Raw genomic sequence first — 16811 nt, forward strand, 5'->3', positions numbered from 1 at the left:
AGAGACCGTTCTCTTGGAATGTCCTCAGAAAAAGATGGAACGTCCCATACGTGCCTCTATAGTGCCTCACAGAAGTGTCTATACCGCAATATTTATTAAAGTATCTAGGCATAGTGCGCTGGGCAGTCGCTGAAAATGGCAGCCTGGCGTCTGGGGTATACCGAAGAAAGGCAGATTAACACATATTACGCGAATCATTCAGAAGGTTTCCGTACTGCGAGACGAAGGAGCCTAGCAGCTCTTTTTGTATACAATGCTGCAGGTGGCGTTGTAACTGGCCACAGTTGCTTGATGGTTATTTAAGATTAGGTTAGAAGCAGCCGAAAATGCTAGTGACGATTCAGTGAATCGTTATATACGTCTTCGCTTCTGAAAATGTCCCTAATCCATGTTTTGAGCAGTTGTTGCTATTCCAAAATCTGTGAATGATTTTAGCTGAGCGGGCCTTCACATGACGATGTTGTTCGAAAACGTCATCTAGCCGTTTGTGACGTAACGTAGGTAAACATGAAGTAGCTTGGTATTATCTTTTTCTCCTTCTCTATTTACGCTTACCGCTAACCTCCCCGGGCACAAGTTTTTTCCTTCTCCGTGCATGATGGCCCTTCAGTATCGCAACATTTCTGCCTCGCCGAGGAAGCTCCTTGTCTTGCTCGTCTGCGAATTGTAGCATCTCGAGACGGTATCGAAGTCCGATACGACACAGCACATATTACAATCAGCTGCAAACCCGCATATACGTTTGGCTTCTGATGCCATTTCAATGCCAAGCCTTGTATCAGAAGCTGTTATGGTAATATGCCGGACCATTTGTCGTCATTAGACAGCTGAGTGACCTACCTGTGTCATCGCTAAAGTGACCTAGACCAATCGCTGCTGGCGAAAGACGCAGGTCTCTGACGAGGCTCGATTAAAATGCTGCTCTTATAGGTATTCTCGACTCGCTTGAGGACGAGCTTCGGCTTCCCGTGGAGAAGTGTTCCGCCAATTATGCGGCGCATGAGGTGTAGAGTAGAAGGCAGCACGTTGGTGATTCGAGCGGCGACTAGCCTGACCCTAGTCGTTCTCTGTTTTCACCCTTTTCCAGCTCATCCTCAATACGTATAGCAATCATCGCTCTTAAAAAGGATTCCCAAGTTTACTAACTCGAAAAATGAAATGTATGATTCTGAACATACAATCATGAGGCATTCGCCGTATCCGCACTACGCCTAGACTCCGCAGTTATCGCAGCTGGATGAGCCGGGTAGGCTTAACTTTTCACCGATTACAAATGGCCACTTTGACTGCAGCGCTTGATGACTGTCGAATAATCCAATGTTTGTCGTCGCGCTTGCGACATCCGTTGAATCTACAGGAAAGCAATGAATGGCCTGAAAAACACGATGTATGGTGCGGAACATTTCATCTTTATGCTTTAGGCCTGCCCACGATATTTATTGCGCCTGACAGCAACGATGATTCTATTCTCTGATGACTGTTGACCGCCTAGAACGATTGCTACTATCTCCGCTTCCGAGCTGACTATTTTTTTTTTCTGTGGGCGTTTCACTGCACTCATGAGTTAATTTTTGGACCACGCCACTCTGCTGATCTATGCAGTCTATGGAGTTGTCCTCCGCACTCAACAATAATGAAATCGCTCACCCAAAAAGGCGTTAACGTTTCAGGGAAAATAATAAAGAATGAAAGACGTATATAACGTATTCAATATCGCCATCAGTAGGATAGTACACCACTGAAAGAGTTAAAATGGCGAGTGTTTCATTTTGACGAGTCGGTGCACTAAAATTATATACTCAGGTGTGATTCAGTGTACAGAACAACGCCCTGTCCTCGTCTATTTGGTCAAATAATAAAACATGCTTTTGAACATGGAATTATTTAGAATTTTGATAAAATTATTATGCAAGTTTTGAGACACTACTAATGCAATAAAGCAGAAATGTAATGATGTATTGGGAAAAATACAATTTTGTCGTTTTTGATTTGATGCAGGATGTGCGTTTAAGTGCAAAACAAAAAGTAATGAATGAGGTTCAAATTTGAAATGACTAGAAAGGGTGCAGTTAAGTAATTGATTTTAAAGAACTTTTCAATTTGTGAATGTTCGCAGGTGCGAGCATTTCTGCACGACTTCACCTATTATATAGTATACAACCTTAGAGTTGCCAGTCGCCTTTGTAAAGATTATACTGCTCATAGTCTGTACGGACTTCTAAAAGCATTGAAAATGTCGTGCGGGATCGTGATAACAGTGGTAGAGCGCTCTGGTTCCTCCTACACGCTAATCACCGAAGCGTTAAGGTGCATTTCGGCGACGGTATTCACCGCGAGATCGATCTAGAGGTGGCGCCACCGTCGCTCCGATAGTTTAGATCGGCAGCTGGCGGCGCTCGTAGAAACGCACGCGGCGTATGTCTACCTGTCTACTTCCGAGTTTACGGCGGGTTTGTTGGCGATGAAAACGTGCCTTATGCAATGCATTAGCAATTTACTCTTTAGAGTGTTCTAACATTGCAGAAAAAGAAATCCGTGGATTTCGCCAATGCAGCAAAAAAAAAAAAAAAAAAGGTGCGCGGATTTTAGGAAAACAAGGCACGCAACCTCGTTTTCTCACGAGCGTCTTTTAGATTAACTGGCATTGCTCTGCACACTTTTTGCGTTGTACGGCGCTTGGGCCTGAACATGACATATCGCCTTTTAAACAGCGTGCGTGCGTCTTATACGAGTGATACAGGCAAATTTAGTGCCAAGCCCACGAGAGATCAAGGGCCGTGCTCTGACCTGCAGTACTTTAGAATAAATCAAGGCATCCTGGTTCATTACATCGTACTTGACTCGAGGATTAAGCAGGTTAAATGTAGCACTGACAGCATACTGCCAGGCGGGTTGCCGTAGACTGAGTGGACATCAACTCTGGCTAGACAATCAGGAACAAGTATTCCCCAAAAATGAGATTACGCAAACACTGTACAGGAAACCTCGTCGCACAGGAGAGCTGACTGCTCACGTGTAGAGCGGTGAGTGGATTGAGTTTGCCGAGCTCACAACAAGGCGGATGCTTCTTAAGCAAGATAACCTGGTAGTGTTGAACTGTGAAATGATTCAATGATTTCCTGAAACCGAGGGAAGTATAAGGAATTTCAGATGTGTGTGATGTATAAATGGTAAATAAGTAGCGTAATTATTTTTTTTTTCAGTGGTAATGAATTTCACATTTGTGACAGAACGTTTACACTTGACAAAATTTAGGACTATCGGCGATTAATTTTTCAGTAACCTTAAATTGCAAGCTAATAATTAGTAGCTGCGAAGACATCGTAAAAACTGCGCTTGGTCGCTGTCATGTTTTGGAAAGGAATTTTAAAGGTTGAATATTTCTTTATCATTGTAATTATTGTTGAGCAGTGACAATTGGGGCTTTTCTGTCGTTTACTTACTTCCAAAACAGCTGCCGGATATGAAAATATCCTGAAAGAAATGGAGTCCATATCTTGTCATGTGACTATAATTATGTATTTATTTCCGAACTAAACACCGATGGTTAAGCCCAGATGAAGCTATTTTACTCCCCTTGTTAGAAACAACCAGTTTGCTAGAAAGACAGCACAGACGAAAACGGGTTGTAATGATTTGAATGAGCTACCAGTATACATTGATCTATGTGTATTACGTAATATTTAGTGTAATAGGTGCTGCGAAGATTTGTTTCTCAAGCGTTCGAGCATCTTTCAAAAGTGAAATGTGCTCATTACCACTGTTACGGATGCGCAGAATCCTGCAACAGAAAAAAAAGAAAAAGACAAGAAATGCATATGTGGGCTTAACGCGCAATGCGACATCGGCTATATGACTGAGGATGTAGGGGCGGACCTCGGTGTCGTTGACCAAGTGGGATTGTTTAGCCTACAGACAAATCCCACACCCGAGGAGCGCCTTTCGAAACGGCTGGGACCGAATCCCCCTTTCTCGAAGTCAACAGTCGAGCGCCCTACCACTGAGACATAGCGACAGAAGTTTACCAGGAAAAAACAAACAAACAAAAAACTCAGACAATACTATCGTGGATACAGAAGGCGCAGAGTGTCTTGTTCAAACTGGATTTTGCTATGCAGCAGTCAGCGGTCGCATGCTTCAGTAGTTGCGGTATTTCAAACAGAAACGGGAATGTACGATTTTTTAGCGTTTGCATTAAGTTTTATTGACTGCAGCAACCTGCTTTGCTTTGACATGGCGCCTAACAACAGCACCGCTTCGTTTGAGACACCACTTGTCAAAGAATCTCAAGCGCTGAAGACCGCGACTGGTGACGTTCTTTCCAGCGTGACGTACTCGATATGGACAATTATGTTTTGTTTTTTTGTTTTTTTAATGGAGCGTGGAGTAATAGCATGTTAATATTTCTTTTGCAAGAGGCAGATAGGTAAGCAAAATCACGCAGGAATTGCTAAACAAACAAAGAACACTTTTGTACGCGTCGCATGCGCGCACGTAAATCACTGCGTGCTAGCACGCGACGCGAACACGCATCCTCACTAGGTAGGGTTCGCCGCTATGCCGCTAGGTGGTGACTCTGCTCGACCTCGAGGCCAATAGAAATAACAGACAAAAAAAGTTACGGAAAACGTTTCTGCGTGATATGCACCTTTTCACTATTTACAGCTTGATGGCACTCGCGTGCATTTTAGACTGTACCGCGCATACAGGTAAGCGCCCCATTCGGAGCACAAAAACACAGAATTTTAGGTGTTGAATCCTTAGTCAAATCCTGCTGTGACAATTATTCTAATTATGTGTTATCAGAAAATGAATGTTTGAGGGCATTCTCCTCAAATTGTTGAAAGGAAATAGCCAACAATCTTATATGGAAAGCATGCTAATGTCTGCTTCGGAGCTGCCTCTTCAGAAGGCACGAGCAACAACGAGATGTTATGACCTTATAAAAGTTGTGCCATATAATACCTAACAGATATCATACAAATGTCACGCAATGCCATAGGCTGTCATATGTTACGTATGATATTTTAAGCTGTGTAAGACAGCGGGTATTTTATTTGTGTGATATTGTGTGATAAAGTCCGTATGCGGTAATTGCATCATACAACTTTTTCAGTAGTGTTTTAAATCAGGAGTTAGGAGGAAGCTAGTCTAGTCGAACTGGAAAAATAAGAAATGTTTTTGGCTTACATAGAGACTTGCTTACAGGTGGAGAAATCTATCAAAACTTTCTTTTTTTGCCGATCGTGCTCATAATTGACCCTGATCGTTGCGAAGGCGACTCCTGAGTCATGTATCAAAATCAAAGCCGGATTATTTAGCAAGGCGAATTTTAACGCGAAAGCGTTAAAATGAGGAGGAATACTAAGACAGGATGGAAAAAGTGATCGCGTCTGCTGCACACCATTCTTATGTCACTTGGAAAAATGGAACTGTTATTCTAGTCTGGCTGATTTGGCCCTGCGGCCTACGTAAATGTTGCGGGATGCACAGCTTTCTTGCCGAGGCGTGCAAGCTTCTCACAAAGTGTTGACTATGATAGCGGGCAAACCGAGAGTGCAGCGATGTTTCTAAGTGCACCGCTCGATCGCTTGCAGGGCGAGTACGGGCTCTCGGACGCCGTGGCCGAGATCCGAGACCTCCGGAAGCAGCTGTCCATTCGCGACAGGTGAGCCCTGCTAAGACTACATCGTTAAGCCTAACTTCACAAAGCGGTATTAAGCCTACATCGCGCAACTCCGCTGACCGAAGCCATTCACTGCTGGCCTCATCGGCCAGTTATTTTCTCACTCTTAAATGGCCACTCATGGGCACTGTGTAACTGACGCATGAAATATCTACGAATGCGCACCCACAGGCCACAGCCAGCAATTTTTTTCGCCGCAAGAACCCCCCCCCCCCCCCCCCGTAGGCCGAGAATGTGCGCGCTGTCCCTCCGCCCCCCCCCCCCCCCCATTTTTTCAAGAACGCGGCTTGGCTGCGCATATCGACTGATTGCTCCTTAATCTTTTAGTAGGCATAGTCGTTCATGCACTGCAGATGCAATGAAAGGGTTGTGGATTGAGGAGATTTTGCGATGGTTTTCGTATTGCCGGAATAGTCAATTGGTAATTTTGTATATATTATCACAAATTGTTCTGTCTGTTCAATGCAACGATGTAGCATCTACTAAATACGCCGTCACTGCGGAACGCTGCGGTCGTCTTTAAACGGAGCTAATACTTTATGTTAGATGAGTAGCACCCCGACGGAGGTGGGATGTAGTTATACGAGTAGCAAGTTGCCGCATTGTTGCCCGTTCAAGCCACCTGCTACTCTTGCCATTCAAAAATCCAAAGCTCACTCTGTGCGTGCTGGTCGTTAACAGTATAACCCTCCTGAGTAAACAGCCGTACTTTGCATAACGACATGATAGGCAGGCGACTTGGAGCAGAACTTCGTATAGAGTTCTTGCGCTGGGCCTAGGCTTCGAACCAAAACCTTATTGTGCGTGTATGCATACTCGGATCTCGTGTATCGAAGAACTGCATCGGGCCAGACAGGATCGAAGCGACGAATGTCAAAGTCCTACAGCAGATTGTTGTGTGTGTGTGTGTGTGTGTGTGTGTGTGTGTGTGTGTGTGTGTGTGTGTGTGTGTGTGTGTGTGTGTGTGTGTGTGTGTGTGTGTGTGTGTGTGTGTGTGTGTGTGTGTGTGTGTGTGTGTGTGTGTGTGTGTGTGTGTGTGTGTGTGTGTGTGTGTGTGTGTGTGTGTGTGTGTGTGTGTGTGTGTGTGTGTGTGTGTGTGTGTGTGTGTGTGTGTGTGTGTGTGTGTGTGTGTGTGTGTGTGTGTGTGTGTGTGTGTGTGTGTGTGTGTGTGTGTGTGTGTGTGTGTGTGTGTGTGTGTGTGTGTGTGTGTGTGTGTGTGTGTGTGTGTGTGTGTGTGTGTGTGTGTGTGTGTGTGTGTGTGTGTGTGTGTGTGTGTGTGTGTGTGTGTGTGTGTGTGTGTGTGTGTGTGTGTGTGTGTGTGTGTGTGTGTGTGTGTGTGTGTGTGTGTGTGTGTGTGTGTGTGTGTGTGTGTGTGTGTGTGTGTGTGTGTGTGTGTGTGTGTGTGTGTGTGTGTGTGTGTGTGTGTGTGTGTGTGTGTGTGTGTGTGTGTGTGTGTGTGTGTGTGTGTGTGTGTGTGTGTGTGTGTGTGTGTGTGTGTGTGTGTGTGTGTGTGTGTGTGTGTGTGTGTGTGTGTAAAGGACCGCTCGCGCTCAGTACAGAAATGTGATATGAGAGGCGTTTTGGCGAGCAGGGGATCGCTTCGCTTCGTTTGTGTGCGTGTGGGTGCCGACGTTCCACTCAAATGCAGCTGTATTTCCAGTCTTTCCTGGGTGTCGTTCTGATCTCGTTCCTTTTTTTTAACCTTTTTTTTTAGATCAGGTGCTCAAGTGATCGAACAGGCGCGCGTCTTTTTTCTTCCTCTTGTCTTCATTCCTTTTTTGAATACTCACAGTCTCTGCTAGCCCTCGCGGTTGACGAAAGCGCTTCTCTGGTCATTCAGGGAAATCGAGAAACTGACCGGCCAACTGAACGAGATTGAGATGGAAGTGCAGGAAGACGGCTCCCCCTTCCGCGCCACAAGAAGGCAGCTTGAGGAGAAGGTGAGTTGACTGAGTTTGGCGCACCGCGTTTTCTAAGTCATGACGGCCGTGGCGTGACAGTGAGAAATACTGGCTTGTTCCTGTCTCCAAAATTATGTGATATTTGGAGGTGACTTTCGCTATCTGAGGAATTATAAGCGAAAACAGCGCTACGACTCACAGAATGGCAGAAATCAAGCTCTTTTTCATTCTAATTTCCGTGTTTTTCATCATCATGCAAATCTAGTTCTTACAGCCCTGCACTAGTTTACCAGCAGCAAAGGTTCTTGATAACTTATTTATTGAATTAATTGGAGCACGCCACTTCAGCCCCATCAGATTACAGTGTTCCCAAGCTGGTTTAAGAAGGACTTCCATAGAAAGAAGGTATAAGGTGGCAAGGAATGCAGGCTTCGATTTCTACCTCCAATTCATCTCAGAAAGCTTTAGTAGTACTCACTGAAATTTTAAATTCAGGGGGGTGCTGTTGAAGATTTTTTTATTGCTTTAATTCGAACTTTTTCCAAAGTGCATTAAGGAATTGCGTACTCCAAGCCTCATAACAAATGTCAAATAGCGCCAAACTGTGGTGTTGTGAGAAGCGCCGATGCCATATTCTGGAAGACGATTATGTGATAAGTCCAGGATTAGCGGTTCCGTGCGACACATGGGCTATGAAGGGCGTCGTGATAAGAGATACTGGAATGACCCCCCGGGTTCCTCAATTCGGACTGCACATGAGTATCTTTGGTATTTCGGCTTTACGAAACCGGATCTTCAAACTCGGCAGTTCCCTCGGCCGGCTGGATCTGAAGTTAGGTCATTAACCAGTTAGGTCGTTGAAGAGAAGGTGGACGCTGCATGTGGAGGTGCAGGAATGGAGCCGAATGGGATTTTGCACAGCTGGCAACATGAACACATGAAAAAAAATCAAGACCGCCAGGATCCTGTCAAGTGGCAGTTGTCACATTCGCCTGGAAATAGTTACAAGTCATCGACGGGCTTCCCATGCGTTTTTCACATCTCCGTTCGACCTCAAAAGCTGGCCTTATTACGTTGTACTCGATCATCATCATCATCATTTATTATTCCCTTAAAAATCCCTATCAGGGACATTACTTAAGGGGAGGGAGAAAACGGTGAGTAGGAGCCATACATTAGCATACAAACAAAGGAAAAGAATACAAAAATGTATAACATTATTAATTGGGTAAAAAAAAACGTTAAAGAAAGAATAGTCAGACAATCGAGACAGTGCACACTAAATATGAATAATCATGTAGCAAAGCATAACAAAATAAGAACATGCGGTAAAGTCAACTATAGTAAGCAAAAGTGGCAAAAAGATGAAATACCCAAGAACAGACGTTAACGCAACAGTGCACGCAAATCGAATTGCTAATAATGGAGCGCAAGAAAAAGTGTCTATGGCAGGTCGAAATGATCAGTTAGTAGCTGCCTAAATTTAGAGGGATTAGACTCAGTAACTATGCTTTCGGGAAGTATGTTCCATTCATCTATGGCAATGGGGAGGAAGAATTTGCTTAAGGCGTTTGTGAAACCATGCAAACGTTGTATACTACGGGAGTTAAATAAGTGCCGAGATGAGCGGAAAGGAGCACATAATAAGTTTTCTCGGAGCGCAGGAAAGTTGAAATATAATTTACGTAAAAGACAAATGATCGCAAGGTTCCGATGAAGCGCTAAGGTTTGAAGGCCGAGAGATGATTTCAAGTTAGTAACGCTGTGTCGAGCTGAAGACTGGTAAGTTATGAAGCGTGCTGCACGATTCTGGACGGCTTCGAGGGAGTAGATCAAGTAGGCCTGATGGGGGTTCCATATTGCTGAGCCATATTCTATTTTAGGGCGGATGTATGCTTCATAAGCTAGTTGTCTAACGGATGGAGGGGACATAGCCAGTGTATGTACTCGATCGCCTCAGACTGGCATGCGTTGAGGAAATAATGCTTTAACTGCTTTCACAGGGCCCGCCTCTGCAGTAATGCCCAGATAGGAATGACTTTACAGCGCACGGACACATGAACGTACAATAGTGCAGGAAACTTTCTTTTCTTACATTCGGCACTCATGTAGTGCGTAATATACAGTATTCTGCGATTTTATCGGAACCATTTCCAAAACTTTCCCGCCTCAACCAGAGGCACGTTTGCGGTGAAATCGCGCAGAAAGCTTTCGCGTTGTTTTCCCTTTTCTTGTGTAGGACATCTTGAAGTGGTGTTTACCTGATGTGGCTCTCCATGATGAAAGACTAAAACCATCTCTGATCAGATTGAAGGAACAAATACGCAAACTCCTATTTGTTAGCGATGGGCAGCGGTGACGCCATCTAGCATCATTACGAAAACGTGCCACGCTTGCCTGGCCGCTTTAAAACCGCAACGCTGTACTCTAGTGATGCCAGATGGCGCCACAACTGCTGCGTGCGGAAACTGCGTTTGCGTCTTTTGCTGCTCAATCTCGTCGTAAACGCATCTGAATGGTGTTTCATTTTGCGCGGCCAAACCAGGTAAGCACCATGGTAAAACTTACTACGTAACAAAAGGGTTAACAACTCACAAGCTTTATGCGCAATTTCAGCAGAAATTGAGCCTCCGGTTTAGGAGGGAGAATTTTTCAAAACGGTTCCGATAAAGCTTAAGAACACTGTACGTGAAATACGTCAAATACGAACTATAGTCTTTCAATCTGAAAAGCTTGGTATTGGCCGAAACGCATCGCATCTAGAACATTGTCACTCTGTTTATTTTTATATGTTAGTACTGAATTCACACGCTTTGTGCAGCAACCTTTTTACAAATGCAACCCAGGTACCTACGATTTTAAGTTGTGCAAATTCGCTGTGAAAAATGCAATGCTTTTCATGTCTATAGTAATTTCGATGACCGTTGAGAATTTTTATTTACTTTATTTATACACACTGCAGCTGCATCTGGAGCTATAGCAGGAGTGGAGTGGAGGAGTGCATATTTTAAGAAATGACAAAAGGAAAAGGAAAAAATGTAAGGTAATCATTCAGTACAATATCAACAAACAATCGAGCAAACGTTAATGGAACGCATGAACTAGTTGCATTGCGAGTGCTACATCAAGTGGTGCTTTCTTCTCAACGTTAATAGAACGTCTGCTGATTATTTTGTTTATCTCGTCTGTTCTGAGTAGAGACGCAGGTGTCACAAAATATGTGTTGTTCTTGGTGCTCCCCCGCTCACCTTCTCATTGAGGGCTCTGTGCAAATAATTGGTGCATATCGTCACTGCTCCTATTATGCATTCACTGCGTCCGCTGTGTTCGCAGGTGGCGATGCTTGAGAGGGAAAACAGGCGCCAGAGGCTGTGGTTGGCTGCCCAACGCAGTAGCCGAAGGTAAGCGCAGAAAACCCCAAAATAGTCGTGTGTTCCCGTGCCATTTCATGCGGCAACTTCACTAAGCCGAACGCCTTCGAGAGCGTCAACCATGATCGAACTCGGACTTGTGCCGCATCCACACGACATACTCGGTCGCCGTCAAGATATTTTGGTATTCCATATTCAGTGATTGTTGCACCACAATTCGCACAAAAATTATTTCGCTCGTATGCAAATAATTAAGCCATAATGTATTCTGAACAGGGAAAAATCAAAGTTCATATTTGTTGCAGCCACGCTGAATATTCCAGCTGATTATTTCGCTTTGGAAAAATCATAGCATCAATGGCGCATTTTTGATGAAGTAAATATGTCGCGTGTTTTCCTGCTGTGCTTGCTGCAGTGTCTTGTGGCTGGCTTGCATTTTCTTCAGCACAATACTATTTCTAAGACAGGTTACCTCTTGGTGATTAATATTGCTGCAGTGTCATTTTTCGTTGCACTGCTTTGAGGGCCTACTCAGCGCACACTGACACCACACGGAAGTCAGGGATCTCGGCGAAATTCCAATCTCTCCAGTGACTCCATAGCCGTTTGAACCGCAGTGGGGAGAGCGCTGAGTTGGCCGCTCACTTGATAGGTATTCCTTCCAAAGACTTTGAAAGTCACGTAAATGAAATATGCTATTGTTGTACCCTGCGAATCAGATGGGGCGTATTGAGACGGAGTGACTTTATTCACGGACACTAAGCACAGAGTTGAACGTTGATGCCGCCTTCATCAGCCAGCGAATAAAACTAAGGAAGCCATAAAGAAATGGCACGTCATTTATTAAATGATTTCAGCTCCGAAAGGGATTATTGTACTTTCATCCTCTTTTGCGCTCCCTGCTCACTCCGCCCCCAGCTCCTCAACCGATAAATAGGCGATGAATGGCTGCGCTGTAAATAGCCCGCCTTCTTGCGTCACTGTGAATCCTGCATGTCGCGTGCAGAGGTCCACAAACTGCACTAAGGAGGTGTATGTTCCATATTCTTCCTTTAGGTGCAATCTTGCTACATATCGCCTAACTGCGATAGTGTTCACCAGAACCACAATCCAACATATCCGCCTCACAACACCGTGTAATGGTTCAGCGTGTGTTGCAGGCCTTCTATGGCGGCTCCTATAGTAGTGGGGAACCTGGGGAACACTACCGAGACCACTTGATAAGTGTTGCGGACGGATCAAATGGTTTGAAAAAATGTGCTGGGTGCAAAAGCCAGCTACTTGAAAAGCGTCTGTTTTTTATTGCATTCTGTCTCTCACAGCACAATTCCGATTCAAAAGTTTCAAGAACGGTTCTAGATGCTGACCGCCTTGGACTTCGCAGTCTAATTTTGCGCTCGCTACAGCAGTAGGGATGAGGGCTGAAATAAGGTGCAGTCGGGATCACCACATTATTTTGTCTGTTAGTTATTTGCAGTCCTCCAGGTATATCGTTCTTCGATATGCTGAGGTAACGAATTTGATATAGACAGACATGTCACTACTCCTTAGTTTTTAATACATACCATCCTTCAACTGATATCACTGAAGAGAAGTTTATTGCAACTCATATACACATATACTCGTATACATGCTCATATACACACTATATACTATACTATAAAGCTATATAAAACAATGATGTACAAGCTACACGTCTGTCCTGCACAACAACCATTGCACTAATGCCAAGCTAGAAAGCACGCAACATGCACGCGTTAAGACTTCAACATCCCTCCCCCCCCCCACAAAAAGGGGGGCAAAAACGGGAGGGTTATCACATAAAGAGAATTTATTGGGTACATACATACATACATACAAATATGCATATTACTCACACACCAAAGCACTATAAGTTACATATACATATTAAACTAAAAAAAAAACATGATTCCCCAGAAAGGGGAAAACAGTATAACGGGGGGGGGGGGTGTAATAAAGGACGACTGCCATCTCAAGTCTACTCCCCCGCACAACATAGAAGCAGCGCGTGCGCCAGCGCCGCAAAAACCGCGTCTCGCCGTCCATTTCTAACTGTCCAGACAGATACTTCCAGATGACGAGGCGCAGCCTCTGCAAGGCTGGGTACAATGCTTGGGCGGGAGTGCGGCACGCCTCAGCGAGGCACCTGCGACGCCACAACACAAACAGAACACAGTGAACACAAGGTGTTCAAAAGGGTTGCGTCGGCGCCTGACGCCGGGGTTCATGCGGACGTTAAACATCCTATATGCGAGCCGCCACATTCTTCTCGAAAATACACATTCGAAAAACAAAACACATGCGCGAGGCTCTCGGGAGCACCACAGTTGGCACACTGGTCATTAGGTACAATACCCCATCTGGCAAGGCGCTATCTCGTGGGGAGGACGGCCCAGCGCCTAAGCCAGTCAAAATCTCGCACTTCATTTGGCAGCCGACAAGCTGCCCATGCATGCTCGCCAATTTGGTACAGCGGTCTCTCGTTGCTCATCACTTGAAAGACTGCGAACGGCTACTAATTCGCTGATGCGTATGGCTGGTAGGTGGCCTACATTAACATCTGGCAGCTCGCGGTAAAAAGACAGAGGTCTGTCCGCCTGTGGACCGAGGTTTTGTTCGGGCGTAAGCACACGACGCGCCGTGCTCATCCAGTACAGGATGAGCGAGCTACCAGGGTAAGACTCGTCAGCTAATAGCCTCTCCACCAGCCTTAACGCGAATACTGGAGCCACTGTCGAGATGCACGGCAGGCCAAGGCCTTCCCTGCTCCTCGAGGAAACAATTTACGAGCCTAAGTAAAGAAGGATCGAGGATGCCAAAGAAAGTGGAATAAAATCCGGTTACTAGTCCGTCAGGACTGGGAGCGGTCGACTGGTTCATGCCGCCTAGGGCACAACGCACCTCCTCCAAAGTTGCCGGCTCTTTAAGTGCCGAACATGCGTCTTCTGGAAGTTGAGGAAGAGGCCCACAGAAGGAGCCGACAGCTTCTTGAAAATGCTCCTCCTTGTCGTTGCGACGAAAAGAGGGCTGAAATGCTCGCTAAATGAGTTGCGGATGCCCGCGGGTTCCGAAGGCTTCCTACCGTCCGCAAGCGTGACGCTCTCCAGGCGAGTTCACCTGTAACTGCGCTGGCAAACGGCTCGGGCGTGTCCGAGGTCCGCGGCATCCTCAAGAGGCACGTTTGATGGTCCCGCGGAGAGTGATGCGCGTGAACTGTCTTCGAGGACGCGGTGATAACACTCGCGCAGCGTCTCGAGATATTCGCACATCGCGAACGTAAGCGTTTCGCCGCCACGTACGATGCGCATACGGAGCAGAACGTCATTCAGCATGGTCGTAATGCGGACACGCCGCGCCTTCCCCGCACACGCAAGAACATCGCGCCAGCGTGTTTTCAGCGCGTCCCAGGTAGCAGGTATTATGTCACTAACTGCGGCCACAGACAAGCACAACTCTCGGCGTATATCAGTGAAGTACTGTTCGTCGCGTAGTACCGCTGTATCCATGCGCCACATCAGGGGGCTGTTTGCACGGCCCGAGGCTGCCCGCAGACTAATCGTGACCGGGAAGGGAACACTAAGTTTAAGGCCTGGTGAGAAAGGCAATACCTCACACTGTAGCAAGTCAGGTGCCATGACGGAGGGGATGTAAACTCGATCTATTCGGCTCGCGCTCTGGCCCCAGACTCGCGTTGCCTCAAAATGGTCTTTGTGAAGAGTGACCCATGCGTCCTCTAAACGTAATGATCGCACTAGCGTTCCAAGTTCTTTGGCGTGGTAATTAGAGGAGCCCTGACCAGGCCCCCTGATGTCGCGCATTGTGTCTAAAACACAATTGAAATCCCTGAGCAGAAAGTGGGGCACGTCATCCAGAAGGTATGTCATGATGGGCCGAAAGAACTCGTTTGTTAGGCTACGCGTGACTGCAGGTGCGTACACGTTGACAAAACGAGTCCTGCGGCGATCCAGAAAAACGTCAACGACAATCACGCGCCAATCTATGCCATATGTACAATGAGCACATGCCCTGTGTGCTGGTGAAAGAAAGATCATGCCTACGCCACAACACCGTGAGTCCATTAACGAAAAAAAGAGGCCTCAACATTAAAACGAGAACGAAAGGAAAGGACATTGGCGGGAGTGCGGAAGTTGCATTCCTGCAAAAACAAAACATCTACTCGATGCGTTGTTGTGGCTGTAGGAAGAAGGAAAAGAAAATGCACGGGCCTGCTACTGGCTCTTTAGCTGAGCCACCTCCGCTGCCTCGTGCAGACAGAAGAGAAAATAGAGAGAAAGAAAAGGAAGAGAGAAAGAAAGACTCGCGCCGTAACAACAGCCGTCGTCCACCACCGAAGCGGTGGCGGGTGCAATGACGGCCTACAACAGATAAACATTCGGTGGCAGGCTGGGCCCCGCCGCAAGCGGTGGCGACCCACCTGCCCCAGCCCCATCAGTGGAGCCTTAGGATCTTCTACTCGATGCGAACGCGCAAGATAAAGCACCTACCTTTGCTTGTCAGGGTGTCGAAAGGCTTGCGCGTTAAAGGAAGCAAAACGAAAAAGAGACATCATAAAAAATTAGCTGGAGCTTAGCTTTGGTTAAGCCTTGAAATTGCGAAACCAATGTCCGCTTGGCTACGCAAAGTGTTTCGCTTGTGGTGGTGCACATTACTAATCTCCTGTGTACCCATGAAATGAAAGGCATATTTTTAGACGTCTCCAAACTTTATTATTCATTCACAGATTCTTCTTTCTGTAGCTCAAAGGATCGCAGCAAGGCCTGAAAGCTCTTGCAACCTTATGACTTCAATCGCTTGCCGCCGTTCGCAGGTGGTCGACCGGCCGTGGAGCGTAGCTACTGCACGCCGAAGAGCCGACTTGGTCCCCCGTCTCTCGCTCTAGTATAAGTCAGTAGTCACGTGACCGACCACCGCCGCCGCTCGACCGTGGAGCGTAGCTACGGCGCGCTGAAGAGCCGACTTGCTACCCTGTCTCTCGCTCTAGTATGACGTCAGTTGTCACATGACCGACCACCGACCGTGGAGGGTAGGCTCCGGTACGGCGAAAACGTGAAATATGGCGTAGTATTGCTTTCGCAATAAATGGAGGAGGAACAAAGACGACTATACATATCACAGAAACAAAGGAACGGAGGAGAACATAACAGGCTCACGAAAAAGTTCGTCGGGCAAAGTCTGTAAACGTGTCCGTACATTAGCACTAGGGAGGCGCTCGGGGAGTTGAGGCTGGGTGTTGAAGCCTCAGCTAATAGCTCTGCAGAGGCGGCCAGAATGCGACGAAGTGCTGATTGCTGCGGGCCCGGGCCGCGACATGGTCCGTGTGGCGCGCGCGTCTGTGCAACCAAAACCAGTCAAACACACAAACACCCACTCACTGCGCGGAACGCACGCAGTTCACCGTTCGCAGGCCACACAGCAAAGAAGCCAATGCGATTATTAGCCGGGATTGAGAAGCGGTGACCGCTGGTCGGCGCCGAGTGAGCCACGTCAAAGCCACCGCTAGGCAGGCGAAGAGGAGGAGGAGGATGTGGCCGCAGCGGCCGTTGAGCCTGAGAGGCGGCGCCATGGTGGTTACGACTCGGCGTCCGAGAAGCCCATCTCGGAGCCATCTGATGCCTTCCGCACCTTCATATGCGGCGCTGATGCGTTCGCGCAGCTCTCTGTGCCGTGAAAGTGACGCTTGCCCCTCGTCCGCCAAAGGCGTTTTCATAGCGCAGCCCGCACTCAGGCGTTGCAGCCTCGCGGAGCCAGAGCGTCTTGCCACCGTAACGCCAGACAGGGTGACCTCCTTCGGGAGGACTTGAGAGGACGGGG

General features: G+C 46.9%; 1 protein-coding gene across 1 annotated transcript in view; it reads left to right on the forward strand.

Moving 5' to 3' along the window:
- The window catches only part of LOC146174816 (uncharacterized), a 212297-nt gene that overhangs the window by 16002 nt on the left and 179484 nt on the right, over positions 1–16811 (forward strand). The window contains exons 9-11 of the mRNA XM_084585459.1: positions 5598–5668; positions 7527–7626; positions 10921–10988. Coding sequence (XP_084441585.1) covers positions 5598–5668; positions 7527–7626; positions 10921–10988 — 239 coding nt within the window. The remainder of the gene's footprint in view (positions 1–5597; positions 5669–7526; positions 7627–10920; positions 10989–16811) is intronic.

Source organism: Amblyomma maculatum, chromosome 11, assembly GCF_055883805.1.
Source record: "Amblyomma maculatum isolate TAMU_Amacu chromosome 11, ASM5588380v1, whole genome shotgun sequence".
NCBI classification, from domain to species: domain Eukaryota; kingdom Metazoa; phylum Arthropoda; class Arachnida; order Ixodida; family Ixodidae; genus Amblyomma; species Amblyomma maculatum.